Genomic DNA, 18,507 nt, shown 5'->3' with positions numbered 1-18,507 from the left:
TGGTCTATATTATGTGCACAGATATTAGCGTTTGCGCAGGTTGATCTAGATACTGTTGACAATCATAGATGAAGATATATTTTGCCTGCAGCATTGTTAATGATGATGATGCAATGGAACCATCGAGACTAGTAGCAGCTTTTGGCAGATCAGTGTGAACTGGGTCCTGCTTAAAGGGCTGTACTTAAAATAATAATTAAATTGATGGAAGATGTTGAGTAGTCTATCGTGGGATAGACCTAAATGTCATTTGTAGAACGCCAATGTGTAGTCTCTGGGACCAGTGACGACATGTGTCTGATTGTATAGACGGGTGGTAGCGTCCTTGTCTCGCACTATGTAATGTAATCGCTCTAGGTAAAGGGCTGTGAGATTCCATAAAAGTCTGTGTAGCGGGCATGAAGCAACTGGAAGGTACAATAACACATCTCCAATAATGCGTTGGTGTGCGAGGTAAATCATTTGTTGGCTAGCTTCTGCGTAATGAGTGAGATAGTGAGATGTGAGCCTTCTATCAACTCTATGTGGACACTGATGGGAGGCATTGGATTGTACGCTTGTGGAGACTCCTGCAACCCAAAGGCTTGGGCCAGTGAGGACAAGCAGTTTGTGGAAGGAAGCCATTTGATACTGGCAGGGATAAAGATGTTGTCTTGAAAAAGCACAAAGGGGCTTGTTTTTCTCTGCTAATTTCGCCCTAGGGGGAGGATGTGCTTGACCAAGTGGGCCGATATGGTGCTGAAACTCTGCGTGTGCGTTGTGGAGGTTGCTGTGAACCCCCTGCACTCGGGACTCAAAAGATGCCGTTGTGTTTGCTCATCCTCAATCTATAATCAGAGTTTCAACAGTTGTGCCTTTGTGGTTGGTAACTGAGATTCAGCACAGTCACATATACATACGATCAGTATCAAACTACTCTAGGTGGCCATTGCTCAACTAACTGAACACTCAACTCATTTTTCTTTGAGTCTTAAGAGGAAATGCTGAGGCATCCTGGGAGGCAGGAAAACATGTAGCACGAAGACATGTCGCTAGGATCTTATGAGATAGTTAGTCTTCCTTGAGTCATAACAAGATGAATATCCTCAATAATAGCCAAAACCTATTTGAAATTAAAGACTATAGCATAGGATTTCGCTCAACTCAAGAGCTGATTAAATCTCATCTGGCTGTGTCATCCTTGAAGTTAATAGAGACCAGTTATGTTGATAGCTTGGGTCTTATTGCCGCCCTCTCTCTCCCTGAAAGTGCTGAGCACTTGATGAGTGGTTTCCATTATTTTCACTTTCTTTTCATTGTTCGAAGCCATCTGGAGGTCATGGCTCCCCATGGTGTTTGAGAATCTCACATGCTAGTGTCTTCTGGTTAACGCCTCATTGCCTCTTGTCCAGTGACTGAGGTATGATAATGGAATGGCCTCAACCCCTAGCATTATTAGTTGCGCGCTCTGGGAAATTTTTCTTGTTTGGGATTTGAATCGTTGCTTTACTTAGAGACTGTGATATTTATTTTATTGTGCTCTGTAATGCCAAAAGGGAATATTGTCAGTATTTGAATTGATTCATTTTGTACTAATTATATACAAATGTTGGAAAGTCCAGATACTCATGTGACATACATCATAGTTAGCGGAGCTCAGCTTCTGAAGTTAGGCTGACAGTGCAGCTTCCTCTAACCTTCTCTCTATTTCTGTTTTTAACTTCGCAATCATTCTTTGTGGAATTTTGTTTTGCCACCCAGAGATCGAATTTCTTTAGTATGGTTAGTTTTTGGAAAGTAGTATGTTTATTGATTATGAAGTAAGTTTGTGGAGATATAGTAGTAATGCAGAAGGAAGAGTTCAAAAGGAGAGACATGTGGACGGTATTTTTCCATAGTTTCCCAGAGAAACCAATTTGATCTTATACAGTCTGCTTTTTGCTCGCTTCAGTCCCCATACACTTACATTCTAGCTAACTACATTCTGTGTCAGATTTTAAGAATGTAGGGTTTTAAAAAATCCAACAAACATCCTCACAAGCGTGTCCTCCATATATTCAAAAGAAAGTATGATAACCTTCAACTCCCCTTCATTCTCGCGTTGTGCTGATTTGAGTTGTCTAGCCGAAAATCAAAGAACTTTTAGTTGCAAACATAAGCTGTCATCTATAATTTTAGACTGATTTTCTTCAAGCTTGGTTTCTGTTGTAGAGCCAATAAATTATTATAAATAAAGCTAAGTGTGGAGGGAGGGTTTGGTAATTGTTGTGTTTACCTGGGTTTTGTGTGCACACTAGTAGATTCTTATTAGTGCTCCTCAAATTAATTTACAAGTTAACACTACCTACTGCTTAGAAAATTGATCCACCTCTGAAGAGAAAATAGCAGAAAGCTGTATGCAACTTCAGGCAGTGTGATACAGAAAATAGGGGCCGTCTGAAAGGAAAATTAGAGTACATATACCTTATAGAGCTCGCAAGCTATAAGTATTATTGTCTTTGGACTGTTGCTCTGGTTCCTCCCTTGATTGGGCTAGGTTATTTTTTTTTTTTTGGTTGCAGGTTCGGAAAAGGAACAATTTTTCAGAATTTTTCATTAATATATTTTTTTTAAATTATTTTGGTGTGTTTAGTTTTTGCACACATGCCCCGTTATCACCCTGTTTTTCCACTGAAAAAAGGAGGGAGAGGAGGAAAAAGAAAAATAATAATATACTGAAAAATGACTACGTTTGTTTTCCTTAGTATTGTTGAAAAATAGAAAATGGAAAAAAATACCCAATTTTTCCACAAAGACTCTCCATTTTAGAAAATGGTTTTGGGAAAAAATATTTTAAAATTTTCAATTGCCTTTAATTTTAACATGAGTGTTTGTCAGCCTATACCTGCTGTTAACTTTACAAGAGGAAGAGAGAGGGTGGGTGATTAATTTTATACTATCTAAAGAGAGAGAGGTAAACACTGTATAAAACACCCCTTTGTGCAAGTGTAGCCTAGGATAAATTAATTTATATAGGAGCTACAACTTCATAGTGTAAGGGCCAGCTATTGGATGCTTCATAATAAATTGTTTGCTGTGGTGTTGTAGCCATGTTTGTCCCAGGATATTAGAGAAACAAGATGGATAAGGGTAATATCTTTTATTGGATCAACTTTCCAGTTTACTTGAAGAGCTCTGTGTAAACTCAAAAGATTGTATCTGTCACCAGCACAAGTGGATCCAATAAAAGATACTGCCTCATCCGCCTGGTCTCTCATAAGAAGTTATCTTTCTAGGTTTGATCTTGTTGAATTTGCAAAGTTAATCATGTTTGTATCGGATTAATATTTGGACAGATGACATATTGCACTGTATTACAAACTGCTTGTATCCTTGTAGGAATAACAGCAGATAGCAAAGGTGTGTGATATGACCTCTTATGCAAAGCTAGATTTGACGTGTTGGGCTCTTGGATGAAACAGTTGGGGTAGTTCGATACTGCAGTTAGACACGCGCAACTAAACAGCTCTTTAGCCCAAGCACTGCAAGCCCAAGTCAGCTGTTACAGACCAGCCGTGAATGTCTAATTGCAGACATACCCTTGGAGAAAAGCAACCCAGGAAGCACTTGCATATTTTGTGCAGCTGCAGGACTTATACTTCCCTCCCCTGCCTTATTTCATATTTAGGACTGTTGTGGACCTTGAGGGAGGGCTGAGTCAGGCATTTTTCCTGAGGTGTTCTGAAGCGCAAGGGTTCCTTATCAGCTGGAATGGAGGAGTTGGCTTGGGAAAGGCTTGTCACTTTTTTCCTTTCCCTCTATCTCTCCTTATTTATTTATTTAGTTTTTAATTAAGGAAATATTGTTGTGAAGACGAAGTGAAGAATGAGTATTTACATACAATATAGTCAGGACAGTCCCAACTAATTTCTGCATTCCCAAGTATATTTGATTTGTTCAGGAATAAAAGGGTGGGAGAAAATCAGGTAGGTGGTGAGCCCATAGAGGAGGCTTTCGAACAGTGGTGAGTGGAAGGAAGAGCAAGCCACAGCAGAGAGGAGCGGCAAGAAAGAGAGGTGGAGCAGTGGCATCCCCATTGATTGGAGAAGAAGGAGGAAGAGATGCAGCCCTATGGGGAAGGAGGAGATAAAGAGTTAGCCCTGGGCACAATGGAGAGGAGCAGGAGTCATGAGCTTGGCTAGATAAGTAAAGTTACAGATGGGAGCAAATTGAGAGTTTTGAGATTTATCTATAGCAAATGATGGTTGGAGGAGGTTGTGGGTAGTGATTAGTTGGAGATATGACTAAGCACAGTGGGACTAAGCAAAAAATCAGAGCAGTAGCAATATGGCTGCAGTGGGCATGGGAACAGGTGAAGGACAAGTGCTTCAGGAGAGCTCAGAAGAGAGTAGGAGTTGCAACTTGAGAGGAGTGTGAGACCAAGGACTTTTCACTTAATCTCACAGCTGTACCCAACTTGCCAGGAAACTTGACATGAAGATCACAATGAGGTTTCCACGCTAAGCTGACCTCTTCCACTTTTGTCCCAGGCTTTTAAATGGGCTCTTTCATTTCTGCATTGCACAGTGTAAATGCAGGAATAAAATAATGCACTTGAGGTCAGAGAGAAAAAAGACCCGTTCCAGTTTTCATAAGATCACACATTGAAAAATGAAATGTGTGCACTGGGACACTTGCATGGCTTTTTTTGTTTGTGAGAGACATCCTCCTTTCTGTCGAGTTGTTTCAGCCTCCCTTTCCTGCCCCTAACCTTTCACCTGCATAGTTTTCCTGGCCCTTTGATCAGAGCTGTCTGACACTGTGTTCATCAAAGTGCTGCAAAGCCTTAGAATCTTTCGAAAGTAATCACTAAACCTCGATGAGCAGCTAGGCGCTTAAAATCCTTTAAATGAAAGCTTTATTGAATAGATACAGTACAAAATTATAATTGTGTTTATATTCTCCTGGCACCTGCAAGAGCAGGGCCCTGTTGTGCCATGTGCTGGAGAGGAGGATGCAGTCCCTGCCCCCAAAGAGCTTACAATCAAAGGAAAAGTTTCAGAGTAGCAGCCGTGTTAGTTTGTAAGGTGAATCAAAGGAAAGGAAGTTGTCAACCAATATGTATTGAGTTTATAAATAATCTCAAGCAAGTAGCTTTATTTTCATTGTGGAACACAAGACCTTCTCATTCACCAAATCCATATTTTAGTAAATGTCTCCATTGGCTCACTCGTCCCCAGTGATTTTGGGAGGGTGATGGTGGGGGGTGGAATCATAGCATGGAACAAAGTCCACTGGAAACTACATGTTTCTCCTGTGGTATATCCTCTTAATAAGGGGTTTCAAACTGTGGGTCGGGCCCCTCAGGGGGTCATGAGCTGTCAGCCTCCACCCCAAACCCTTTTTTGCCTCCAGCATTTATAATGGTGGTAAATATATAAAAAAGTGATTTTAATTTATAAGGCAGGGGGATCACGCAGAGGCTTGCTATGTGAAAGGAGTCACCAGTACAAAAGTTTGAGAACCACTGCTCTTAATTGTCCTCCTGAGGCAACGGGGTTTGGATCCTGCAGAATCAATATGGTGTGTGTGTGTGTGTGTGTGAGATCTGAAAACCCCGTAGAGAAATGGGGCTCCATCCTCCTGGGTCCTGCACCTCTCCGGCTGGTCCCCTTTCCCACAGGCAGCATTGCTTGTTTAGATCCACATTGCCATGGCTTTCATCCACATCACCCAGGGTGAAATCCTGGCCCCACTGAAGTCAATGGCAAATTCCCATTGTCTTCAATAGAGAGAGGATTTAATCTTTTTGTCTACACCAGGTAGAAGGGGCTAGAAGGTGCAGAAGTTAATAGTTGCCTGGATTTCCACTGGAAAATCCACTAGATCAGGGGTTCTCAACGTTTTTCTTTCTGAGGCCCACCCAGCTTGCTATAAAAACCCTACGGCCCAACTGTGCCACAACTGTTTTTCTGCATATAAAAGCCAGGGCTGGTGTTAGGGGGTAGTAAAGAGGGCAATTGCCCGGGGCACTACACCACATACGAGGAACTGCGAAGCTAAGTTGCTCAGGCTTTGGCTTCAGACCCAGGTGGTGGGGCTTGGGGCTCCGGGCTGCAGTCCTACGTGGCGGAACTTTGGCTTTCTGCCTTGGGCCCTAGCAACTCTAATGCCAGCCATGCTTGGCAGACCCCCTGAAACCTGCTTGCCTCCCTCCTGGGGGCCCCGGACCCATGGTTGAGAACCACTCCACTAGATCACAGGGGAGCATGCCACAGAGAAGGCCACTTTCCAGCCACACTTGTTCACAAACCACCCTGATCACACAGAGTTCTGAAAAGGGCTCACCAGCTCCTATGTGCCCCAACCCCAGTTACATAAAAGGAGAGAAATTCAGGCCTAAGCTATGCCTTAAGTGGCTGATACTTTGCCCATTGAAGGCTTCCATCCACTTCAGCTGTGCAGGATCAAACACTATATTTGTGTAGTGTCAGCATTTTGTACAAATCTAATTTTAAAAAGAAATGTCCCATCCAATAATAATGAACTGACTAAGAAATTCTTGAAATATAGGAAGTAAAGAAATGGGGGGAAAACTTTTAGCATCTGTGGTAGACAGTGTGCTAAACTGACTTAAAAAAAAAAAAAAAAAAGGCAGTCATTTTCTGACACATTCTATGCTCTTTTTAAAAAGATCATTATGATTATGTTTCCAGGCCTCTTTTGTTAAAAATGAGCTTAAAAGTCTTCCCGCTTGATCAGTTTGAATTCTAAAGCCCTCTTGCTGCACTGAATATGTATTAGGAGGGTGATTGATATCGTTATGCAGGCCCTCTGCAAATAATGCAAAGACAGGCATGCATGAGAGTCTGGCAAAAATATACAAATCTTGCCATATCCTACTGTATTTTCAGTGTTCAGTGACTTCTGTCTACTGGAACCTAATGTGAGGTCAGAAATGAAAACTGTACATTTTGCAGATTTCCTCTGCCTTCCCTTTCCCCCACCCCTCATATACTGGTATTGTGATATCAGAATATCCGCAGCTAGCAGCAGCTTCACTGTTGATCTAGGAAACTAAATATGATACTGGCTGTCTTACAAAACAAGAAACTACAATCTAAGAAGCAGAGCCACTAAGCATGGTGGGGAAAATAAACACCTTTCTTGCTAGAATCTAGTTGAGGTGAGTGGAACAGAAACTTTGCTGTCAGGTTTATCTGTTATGGCAGAGGAAACTTTTCTCAGCTGGCTAAGAAAGTGTCAGACATGAGAATGTTTATGGTCTTTTTAATTCATTGGGGAGAATTCTTTAGGTAAAGAAGCCTATTTGTGTGCTGTTCACAGGCTAGGTTTCCAGGCATCTTTCAATAACTTTGGAAGTGCTGTGATTTATGGAATTTATAGGGCTGGTCATGGTCAGCAGTGGTTGTAGAGCCTGACCTAAAAGCAGAATTTTAAAAGGGATTCCTGCCAGATGAACTAGCAGGCTCAGCTGGTTATGCAGCCCAGGGGACTGGAAGGATGAGTGCCTTGTTGAGCTGGCGATCCTGCTCTGACCATGGAGGGACAATCAGTCAGGCTCCGTGTTTGTCTCAGAGGTTGTGGAAGTCACAGATTCTGTGACTTCCTGCGACCTCCGTGGTTTCTGTAGCGTTTGGTGCGGCTGTCCCCAAGGACTGGCTTAGCAGGGGTCCCAGAGGTGGCTAGAGCAGCTGCTGGCCCCAGGACTCCCCCCTCGCAGCGGTGCCATGGGTTCCTCCCCTTCCCCCCCAGCACTGGCGCCCCCCACAAGATTCAATCAGGGATGTTTATGGTAGAAATCATGGACAAGACATGGGCTGCAATTTTTTGTTTCTTGCTCATGATCTGTCCAGGAGTTTTACTAAAAATACCCATGACTAAATCATAACCTTAATAATTGGTAAACGACTAGAGGAGGAATCAAACATGTCAAGTGGTGGTTGGTGGTCTTCTGTGTGTGTCAGTGGCCTAGGAAGAAATAATCCCCTTGGCCTTTGTTCCTGGGTTGAAAAAACAGGATCATGATAAGAAAGCCAGGACGTTGCAGAGAAATATCACAAGTGAGAATTGAAACCTATAGCTGGTTGTAATGCATAGAACTCAGAATGCAGGACTGCCAGTTCCAAGAGGCCTCTGTGTGAGGTCCAGGAGCTCTGTCCTCACACACCCACAAATGCCACTATTCTCTCGTCCTTCTCATAAGGAAAGGCCTGTTGGAAGCTGACTCTTAACAAAAATATTAAATAAGACCAGTCATTGTCATGGCTATTTAATTTTTTAAATGTAGGGGATTTGTTTTGTTTTATCAAATCCAAATTTAAATGATAGGCTGTGTACATAAAGCGGCACTAGAATTCTAGAGCAGCTCTGAACTACTGGAGTGCCACTCTTACTGTGAATGCTAGAGGCCTGCAGACCCATAAATCTGCAAAAGAATTAATGTAACAGTGTATGTATGGGATACTGAGTGATGTAAATATAGCTGGTTGGGTTGCTGCTTAAATCAAGGACTTTCTCTTGTTTAGTGGGGTTGAAGAATGCCTTAGATTATGTTACCCTAAAGGTGTTGCAGTAAATTAGACATCCTGTGCTGGCCTAGCTTTCTGAGTGAAGAGCATGCAATATTGTCTTATAATGGTCAATATATAACCCCAAACATCTTTCTCACTTGGATCTATCAGACTTCAGGTCCCAGTTTATTGCATGCACATCTTTAGGTCCTGTATCTAGAGATCTATACGATTAATTATTTTAAATGGTACCGCGTGTCATGCTGTCTGGTATGGCATACAGTTGAGAGTGCCAGTCAGAAAACAGGGCAGACACCCCAAACTGGTGGTATATTCTATAATTGGATTTCACCAAGACAGTAACAAATGTGTGCTTTTAGATTACTATATTAGTTTTACCATGGAGCCACAGACAGGCTCACCAGCCCCTTTTTATCACCCCAACAAACCGGACTTTGTGATGAAAGGTTATTAAAACCAAAAAGCACTGCATATTAGGTTACCCCAGCCCCAAAGGCCCAGTCACTTACCCAGGTCAATGAATACTCTGGACATCACACCAAAGAGAATGCTGAAAGCTAATTTCTTTAGTAAGCTGAAGGTTTATTAGCTAAGAAAAAGAATGAGTTATTGAGAGGTTAAAGCAAGAAAAACTACATTAATAGGCAAGTCAAAGTTTGTAAGTCCAGTATGATAGCAGAGATGTAGTGATCTGCTAGTTTTCTGTAAGTGTCTCAGGGGGTACCCAAAATAACTTTGGGGATTGCTGTCCAATTGCTTAATATTCCACCTTGTCAGAATCCCATCAGGCCAGAGATGCAAGATCATTCCCTTAAACTAGTATTTATAGATCCTGTTTGCAGAAGACACTGTCTTCACCTGCTTGAGTTTTCATAAGTAGCAATTGCAGACTGAGCTGTGGATTTCCATTGTTGAATACAATGACCCTTGGCTTTGAAATTAGCATTCTTCTTCCTGGCATTCACAAGTAGTTGGTTACAGTGATATACATAATGCAATTGCCTGCCGTTACATTATAATCGGGATTTATAAGTGAAACAATATAAGTATCATTAATTAGTATTCATGACGTTCTAATGTCTGAATATACACATACTTTGATCTAGGTTTATTTAATTACAGGGATATATGTAATGTGATAGCAGTCAACAAGTTTATAAATAAGTGAAGACAATGCCATTAACATTCCTTTGAACTAAACTATTACAGGCAACCTGCTAGACAGCATCGCATAAGTACTCTATGGACAAATTTTTCACCAGTCTTTATATCAGTAGATGATGGATATTGAGGTGGGGATTGTGCTTTGTATTTATGGTACAATTCTTTTAAACAAACATTAAAACAAACTAAAACTGATCAGGTTAACAAACCAAGTTAACCTCACTTAAAGGCCTTTGCAGTAACCATTGTGAACAGCTTTTCTCTTGTAATTTTTTGTTTGTATTTTGAACTAAAGCTTCTCCAGACCTACTGTGTAATTTTCTTGACTTTAAAATTTTGCTAGATAGAAGACTTGGCCTGGATCACAAATCATTTCAGACAATATGGCAGACCCCATCCGATGGGCCCGATATCGGTGGCAGCGTCTGGTATCTGCAGAAGGCAGGGATGGAAGTAGCAACAGCTCCTCATGTGACAAGTGTTATCAATCATCCAAAATGCCTAGCAAACATAGAATAGTTATACCATGTCTGGGACACTTCAAAGAAGAGTATGAAAAGGTATCAAAATTATATATGAACAACAGAATACGGACTACTAAATACACTTTATTCAACTTTATACCACGGAATTTATTTGAACAGTTTCACAGGTAAAGGATTCTTGTGTATATTTGTAGAAATTATTCCAATGTGGGGTGGGGTTTTTTTTGGTTTGTTTAAAATGTATGTGCTAACATGTACAAATTTGTTTTTATAAACTATTCTTCTCGCCTGAATTTAGCAATCAGTTCTGGTAACTTTGTAATAAGATACCGCTTTTGAGTATCAGTTTTGGGATAACGTATCTCTCCTCATTTGGTGTCATGTCCTTTCATTCACCATTTTAGATCAGTTAGATCAGGGGTGGGGAAACCTACGGCCTGCAGGCTGGATCCTGCCTGTTGGTTAATTTCATTTGGCTCGCAGGGTCCCCACTCTCCCCCCTCCCCCCCCCGGTGGGGCTGGAGCCGCAAGTGCCAACTCACTCTGCTGCAGGGGGTAGCCCTGAGCCTCCACACCCCCTTCCCCCCCAGGCGGGTGAGTGGTCTGTGATTGATTTTCTTCTGTGGGTCAGTGGCCCATGACAGAAGAAGATTCCTCACCCCTGAGTTAGATGTTCCTACCTCTTGGATGACTGACATAGAGCAGCATATGATAGAATTCCCCCTCTTCTCTCCCACCCCCCATTCTGTTTGACAGGTGGAGAGGTGGAGAAGAATGAGGGTGGCTCTCCTTTTCTTCAGCCACTCTATGAATTTGCCTGGCAGCTGGCTTGAAAAGTGATGTTAAGGGAGTGGTGGGAGGGGTCACTTGGGGAAGCAAGGTGACATGGGGGGGGGTTCCAAAAATGGGTTTTGTTAAACCGACAAGGACACTGTCACAAGCCTTGCAATTGGTGAGATTTTTGGTACACCCTGGCTTTGGTGGAAGAGATATGTAGAACATCCGTCAGGTCATTGGTCCAAGCCTCCTTAAGTCATCAAAGGGGTGGTACTCTAGTAGTTTTTGCCTCTGTGGATACTCTTTGACCACAGAGCCTTGAGGGCTGTTGTTCAGCCAAAGTTTCTTGACCTGCTCTTCTTTCTAGGTTGGGAGATTGCAGTTCTATCAGTGGCAAATTTGTTTAAATGGTGGGTGCAGACATAGGGTTTTTTACCTGTTAAGTTTGTTTTCTGGATTGTGTAATCATCAGTTTGAAACAATCATCTCAGCAACTCTATTGGTTGGAGCATGGTAACAGGGTTTGTGTCTCTCTTTTTTATTCTTAATTTTGTGGGGAGTGGATGAGTTAATGGTAGCTTCAGTCTCTGTGTATTATACAATGAGAGACATGGAAGAGGATGTCTCAACACAAGAAATGGAGTCAGAACAAGGAGAAGTGACATAAACATCTGAGGGGAGAGGGAACTGGTCACAGAGACCTCCTTGGGACTGTCACTTGCTATGCTAATATTACCTCTGAGCCTATTTTTTTCCTGCCAGCTAGGGATTCCAGAACTCTGCCTTGTTGAGCCAGACACATTAGCCTGCTATAACACAGACTCAGGTCTGGTCCTTGCTCCCAAAGCTGCAGATTTTAACTAAAACCTGCGGAACAGATTTTCCATCTCCAGACACCGAGCTCCCAATGGGATCCAAACCCCAAATAAATGTGTTACTCTGTATAAAGCTTATACAAGGTAAACTCAAAAATTATCCGCCCACTGTAACACTGATAAAGAGAGATGCACAACTGTTTGCTCCCCCAGGTATTAATCACTTACTCTGGGTTAATTGATAAACAAAAGTGATTTTATTAAGTATAACAAGTAGAACTTAAGTGGTTTTAAGTAATAACAGACAGAACAAGTAAGTTACCGCAGAATAAAGCAAAAACAGGCAAGTCTGAGCCTAATATGTTAAGAAACTGATTACAGGTAAAATCTCACCCTCAGATGTTCTAGTGAGCTTCTTTCACAGGCTAAACTCCTTCCTTGTCTGGGCACAATCCTTTCCCCTGGTACAGTCCTTGTTAGTTGCAGCAGATATCTAGGGTGGAAGGTGGAAACTAGGGGTGTTCTCGTGACTGGCAGTCACCATTGTTCTGTTCCACCCACTTTTATAGCTTTGGCACAAGGTGGAATCTTTTGTTTCTCTGGGTCCCCACCCCTCCTTCTAAATGGAAAAGCACCTGGTTTAACATGGATTCCAGTATTAGGTGACACGTTTGCATGTCCTGTGAAACCCCGGCCTCCATTCTTCCAGGGCTGACCCACATGTACCCAGGAAGGTTTGTAAGTAAACAGAGCCATGTACAACCAATTGTCCTAGTCAATGGGAGCCATCAAGATTTGAAACCACCATTAATGACCCACACTGTGCATAATTACAATAGGACTTCCGAGTTATACTTCACATTTCTAGCTTCATTTACAAGAATGATACCCACATACAAATAGGATTAATACACTCGGTAGATTATAAGCTTTGTAATGATACCTTACAAGAGACCTTTTGCATAAAGCATATTCCAGTTACATCATATTCACACTCATAAGCATATTTCCATAAAACATTGTGGAGTGCAGCATCACACGCCCTTCACGTACAAATTCATGAGCTGAAAATGTAGGAAGCCAGCTTTAGCAGGTAAGAATTCCTGAGAAGATCTGACCTTGTGCTAGTGGTTCATGTGGAAAGCTATACCTAGGACCCTACCAAATTCACGGTCCAGTTTCATAAATGTCATGGTCATAGTATTTTTAAAATTCTGAATTTTACGGTTTCAGATATTTAATCTTAAATTTCAGAGTTGTGACAAAACATGAAGATATTTAAAAATGGCAAAATATAAACATGTAAAGCCCTTAAGTCAGCATTTCTAATACTGGGGGTCCCGACCCAAAAGGGGGTTGCAAGGCTATTGTAGAGGGATGGGGGTTGTGCCACCCTTCTGTGTTGCCGTCAGAACTTGTTGGGCTGGGAGCTGCTGGATGGGTGCTAAACTCTGAAGGCAGCGTTGCCACTAGGATCAGCGCAGCCTTCAGAGCTGGATGTCTAGAGATTAGCGGTTGCTGGCCGGGAACGCAGCTCTGGAGGCAGTGCCACTGTCTGCAGAAGCACAGAAATAAGTGTGGCAACACCATACCATTCACCTTTACTTCTGGGCAGCTGCTGACAGTGACACTGCATTCAGATCTGGGCACCTGGCCAGCAGCAGATCTCTCCGGCCACCCAGATCTTAAGGCAGCACAGAAGAAAGGGTGGCAATACTGAAACCCGTCTACAATCAGCTTGACCCTTTTGTTAGGGACTTCCAGTTTGAGAAACATTGTGTACTTGTATATACTTTTACCGTATAGTATAAAAGAGTGCAGTATAGGGTAAAAGTACACAGACAACTAGATTTCATGGAGAAGACAAGATTTCATGGTCCATGTTGAATTTTTCATGGCCATGAATTTGGTAGGGTCTTAGCTATATTAAACGTGGTTACGTTTGAAGTATCAAAGATACAAATGGTGACTGATCTGTTGGTGTGTACAATATGCCCTCTTGATGTGTTACTTTAGTATGTTTTACTCCATGAGAATATTTGTAAGCACCCTGAATTTTCTTTATAGAACTCCCTCTAATGCTCTCGAAGAAGATTATTGCTATGATGTAAAATGTGCACAATTTGATGAATAAACAATTAAATGCTGAAAGTGCTTCAACTCTTTCCGTATCCTTTGTTTATGGTAGTTGCTTGTTTACATCTTTCCACTTACTAAAGGCCAGAAATTGCTGGTGATCTGTATTTTCACACACACACACACACACACACACACACTGGATTGAATCATTTATGTTACTCTAATAACCTGTACCAAGGAAGACTGTGAATGAAAGATGTGTTAAAAAGTGGAAAGGTGAAGCTGTAATTATGTAGTTCTTCAATTAATGCCCAAATGTTTCATGTTTTCTTTAAGTTATATTCCGATTGTTTGCAGGTTGGAGATTCATGATGCTTATTGCTTCTGTGTTTTGCCTCAACATTGACAATAGAAAATTTCTACCTGATAGTGGGCATGGCTGAAGCTGTTAATGCTAAAATTGAGATGAGATGACCTTTAAGGCAGTATGTTTGTGTTTCTATATAGGGTAATAGATCTTTTGCAGGAAATTTAATTAAAATTTGTTGGTCTGACCTCATCACTGAATATCTGAATGATACTGAGATGTGTGGACATAAGGCTTCTGCTAACATTTTAATAACTTTGGATATAAAAAAGCATGGCATCTTCTAATATGTTGGTCTGTGCTGATAGCATGCTCATTTTGTACAAAAATCAAGCTGAGAGCTGTAGGAATGTTTTGGCATTATGTTGCCTGTGGAAAGGAGTTATCATTTTGAAGCTCTGGTTGCATGGTAAGAACTCATTTAGTTTCTTGGTATTTAAGCCACATGGATGCCATGTCTCTTCAGCATGCAGCCTCTTGCGCTTCATAAAACTCTGCATAAATGTTACTTCTAAAGTACATAGAAGCTTCTGCTTAATGCAGTTTGCTAGTGAACTGCAGGTCGTGATGTGCATCACCTGCCTTTTACTCACTTCCTAAACTTCATTCCATTCCTAACTCCTGCATCTGTTTTTTTTTTTTGTTTGTTTCAGAGCTGCCAATTTATATTTCCTATTTTTAGTTTTCCTGAACTGGGTTCCACTGGTGGAAGCCTTCCAGAAAGAAATTACCATGTTACCTCTAGTAGTAGTTCTGACAATTATTGCAGTTAAAGATGGCCTTGAGGATTACTCAAAATACAAACTAGATAAGCAGATAAACAACCTGTTAACTAAAGTATATAGCAGGTAAGTGTTTCCTCTTGTTTGTTGGAGTTTGTTATTGATGAATAATGTACAGTGTGTTTTATTAGTATGAATATAAAAAGACCAAAACAGTAAGTTTGAGGAAACTTAACAAAATTCCTTTCTGGATTGACCACTTGGCCACATTCTTATTTTGGTTTAAAAGTGACTTATTTCAATCACAGTGCTATTGTCACACAGTTTGGAACAGTTGTTAGTGTCTGTTAAACAGTCACAGAATCAGAATATCGGGGATGTTGTGTCCCAGGTTATAATACACCTATAACACCTTCGTGAACTATGCTTTCCTTAAATTAATGCCGTTATGTTTTAAATCAGCTAGTAAAGAGTTCCGAAATAAGTGTTGATAATAGAACCTGACCTGTTCCTTTCCTCACTTGGACATTGGCTAGGAAGTTAGGGAGAAATTCTTGGTTCTTTTCCTGATGCTACCACAAATTCCCTAGGTGACCTTTGGCAAGTCACTTAATATCTTTGCACCTTAGTTTCCTCATCTGTAAAACAAGGATAATAGTTCAGGCATGCCTACAGTGAAAGGATATTGTGGGGATAAATCAATTAATAATTATCAAATGGAAATGGAAAGTACGATGGACTACATTACTCTTGCTGTGTGATCGCGCTAGGATATAAGAAGCCCCATTATTCATTTGCTGTGATACCTATTTCAGGGAGTAGCATGCGGGGAGAGGAAGTGGGCAGCTGAAGCATTGCAGAGAGAGAAGTAAGCTGCACCAGGAAAAGGGGTGGCACAGTTTACTTCTCCCACAGAAGGAGCAGGGACTGGGTCTGTGCAGCCACACACTGATGCTCACGCCTTGTTTTCGCTTTTTTAAAAAAACAAAAAACATAAACTGAAACTTTTAGTTTCAGTGTGTTGTCTAACACATGTTCAAATCCTAGTGTACGGCAAGTGACAGTTTTAGCATGTGTTAGCTCAGGGGTGGGCAAACTACACCCTGCAGGCTGGATCCGGCCCCTCGGGGCTTTGCATCCGGCTGGCAGGATTTCCCTCCTCCCCCCCCCGTGGCGCCGTGGGCCCTGGGCCCAATGTCCCTGCAGCCCCTGGGCCCTTGCCTCCAGGCACTGCCCCCCGCAGCTCCCATTGGCTGGGAATGGGGAACTGCGGCCAATGGGAGCTTCGGGGGAGGTACCTAGAGGCGTGGCAGGGGCAGTGCATGCGGAGCCCTCTGCCCCGCCTCCCCCAGGGGTCGCAGCACTTCCTGGAGCGCCGCGCGGCTAGGGGTAGGGCAGGCATGAAGAGATCCTGCCCTGGCCCCGGTGCGCACCACTGCCACCCTGGAGCCCGAACTCCTCCTGCTCCCTGCCCTCCAACTCCCTGCCCTAACCGTGCTGCCTGCACTGCACACCCCTCCTGCACCAACTCCCTGCCCTGAGCCCCCTCTCGCAGTTCGCACCCCTCCTGTGCCCTGCCCTGAGCTCCTTCCTGCACTCTGCCTGCCCTCCCCTTCCGGACCCCAACCCCCTGCCCCAGTCCTGCATACAATTTCCCCACCCAGATGTGGCCCTCAGCCCAAAAAGTTTGCCCAGCCCGGTGTTAGCTGGTTGAGGTAAACCCTTGGCTCCTCCTAGTGTAGACATGCCCTCCCTCATGGCAGATTGCAAAATTACAATCTAGCCCTATGTAAGTGTGGAGTATTATTATTTTGTGATTAATTCTCAGGATAAAAAATTTTAGTTCTCTGACATGTAGCATGCCCTGCTGATATTATTTTTTTTTTTTTCCTTAGAGCTAGTTCCATAACAATATGAATAACCTGGAGAATGCTTTCGTAATGTAACTGCAAAGAAACAAAATTGCATCCGGTTCTGTAAATATAAATATCTCCTAGGTACAGCAACTTTCCGGGAGTCAAATTATTTAACCAATTATGATTAGAGCCTGAAACAGGAATATAATTAAACTTTTAGAGACCTGAAGTAATTTCTCTCCTTTCAAGTCCTGCATGTGTTAATGGTAGAAGACTTTAGGGCAAAGTCTGTTCTTTTATGGTCTCTTGTGGTTACGCTGATAAATGGCATGTTCCATGAATTGCATGAATTCCATGAATGCTCAGTTGGCTGGAGGATCCAAATATTTGGGTTTCTAAATTCTCTGTGTTACTCAGACTAAATAATGTAGTTCCTGTCAGTGGATATTTAGTTCACAACTACTAATATTCCTTTGTGACTGTCTTTTTCTTTTTTTTAATTAATGATGAATAGAATATGGGAATTTATTTTTGTAAGAATCTGTAAAAATTTCCAACTGTGCCTGTAAAATAGGTATGGTTTTTAACTGGTATGATTTAATTTTTTTCTTAAGTTCCTCTTCATAAAGTAGATGGTTTTACTAGCTGCTATTCATTCTCCTGCCCCATCCCCACCTTCAGCGCTAATACCTGCGATAACAGATAGCAAAATAGCAAGATGTATTTCAGGAAAATTAAAGCTAGTGATACATATGAATGTTTACTATGTATAAATTTATTATTTTGAAGGTACATTTTTAATAAGAAAAATTCATTGATTTTCTGTGTAGATGCCCCTCTACTGTGGCGCAGAAATACATTAAAGTGCCATAAGTTCCTAATGTAGTTTTCTCTGGTAAACAAATTAAGAACCAATTCTTAAATATACAGAAGGTGTGATTCATCAGATAACGTAGACACCGATATAGCTGTTGATATTAGTGGGTCCTCTAGAACATTCTAAGCAGGAGTACCATGAGATGTTAGCACATGGTGCATACCTCCTTAGAATGTGGTTGGCCAGTTTAAACTCCAGATTTCCTGTGTCTTGTTTCAGATAATAGCATTACAACATTATTGGGAATGAGCAATGCATAAAGGTGGTAATTAATTTTTAACACCTGGAATGTTTTTAAATATACTATGCTTCTAATATACACTAATGTAGGTTTATTTATGTTCTATGTCCATACTACAGTATTGATTTTATGACTGCTTGGAAAACCCATAATAATGATCTTGAGAAGAAGGCAGGCATAAGACTTGGCTAATTTTATTTTTAGACTAGCTTTAGCTTTTATTGCTTCCTGCTCTTGGTTCTGTTGCACTTTGAAGGATATGAAGTCACCTGTGCTTAACTAGGGAAATCTGTCAGTACAGAAACTCCTTGCTTAAGGTTGTAGTTATGTTCCTGAAAAATGCGACTTTAAGTGAATCCAATTTCCCCATAAGAATTAATGTAAATTGGCGGCGGGGGGGGCGGGGGTTAGGTTCCAGGGAAATTTTTTTCATCAGACAGAAAACTATATATTATATAGATATACACACAGTATACGTTTTAAACAAACAATTTAATACTGTTCACAGCTATAATGATTGTGAAGCTTGGTTGAGGTGGTGAAGTTAGAGGGTGGAAGAGGGAGGGATATTTTCCAGGGAATGCCTTGCTGCTAAATGATGAACTAGCACT

General features: G+C 41.7%; 1 protein-coding gene across 1 annotated transcript in view; it reads left to right on the top strand.

Annotated features, from left to right (window-relative positions):
* The window catches only part of LOC142046916 (phospholipid-transporting ATPase VD-like), a 35,624-nt gene extending 17,973 nt beyond the window's left edge, over positions 1-17,651 (top strand). Inside the window, exons 3-5 of the mRNA XM_075066749.1 lie at positions 10,021-10,329; positions 14,854-15,048; positions 17,609-17,651. Of these exons, the coding sequence (XP_074922850.1) occupies positions 10,061-10,329; positions 14,854-15,048; positions 17,609-17,651 (507 nt within the window). The 5' untranslated portion in view covers positions 10,021-10,060. The remainder of the gene's footprint in view (positions 1-10,020; positions 10,330-14,853; positions 15,049-17,608) is intronic.
* The last annotated feature ends 856 nt before the right edge of the window (positions 17,652-18,507 follow it).

This window comes from Chelonoidis abingdonii, chromosome 5, assembly GCF_003597395.2.
Source record: "Chelonoidis abingdonii isolate Lonesome George chromosome 5, CheloAbing_2.0, whole genome shotgun sequence".
Taxonomy (NCBI): Eukaryota; Metazoa; Chordata; order Testudines; family Testudinidae; genus Chelonoidis; species Chelonoidis abingdonii.
Note: the sequence above shows the minus strand (reverse complement) of the source record. Positions and strands in the feature narration are given on the sequence as shown.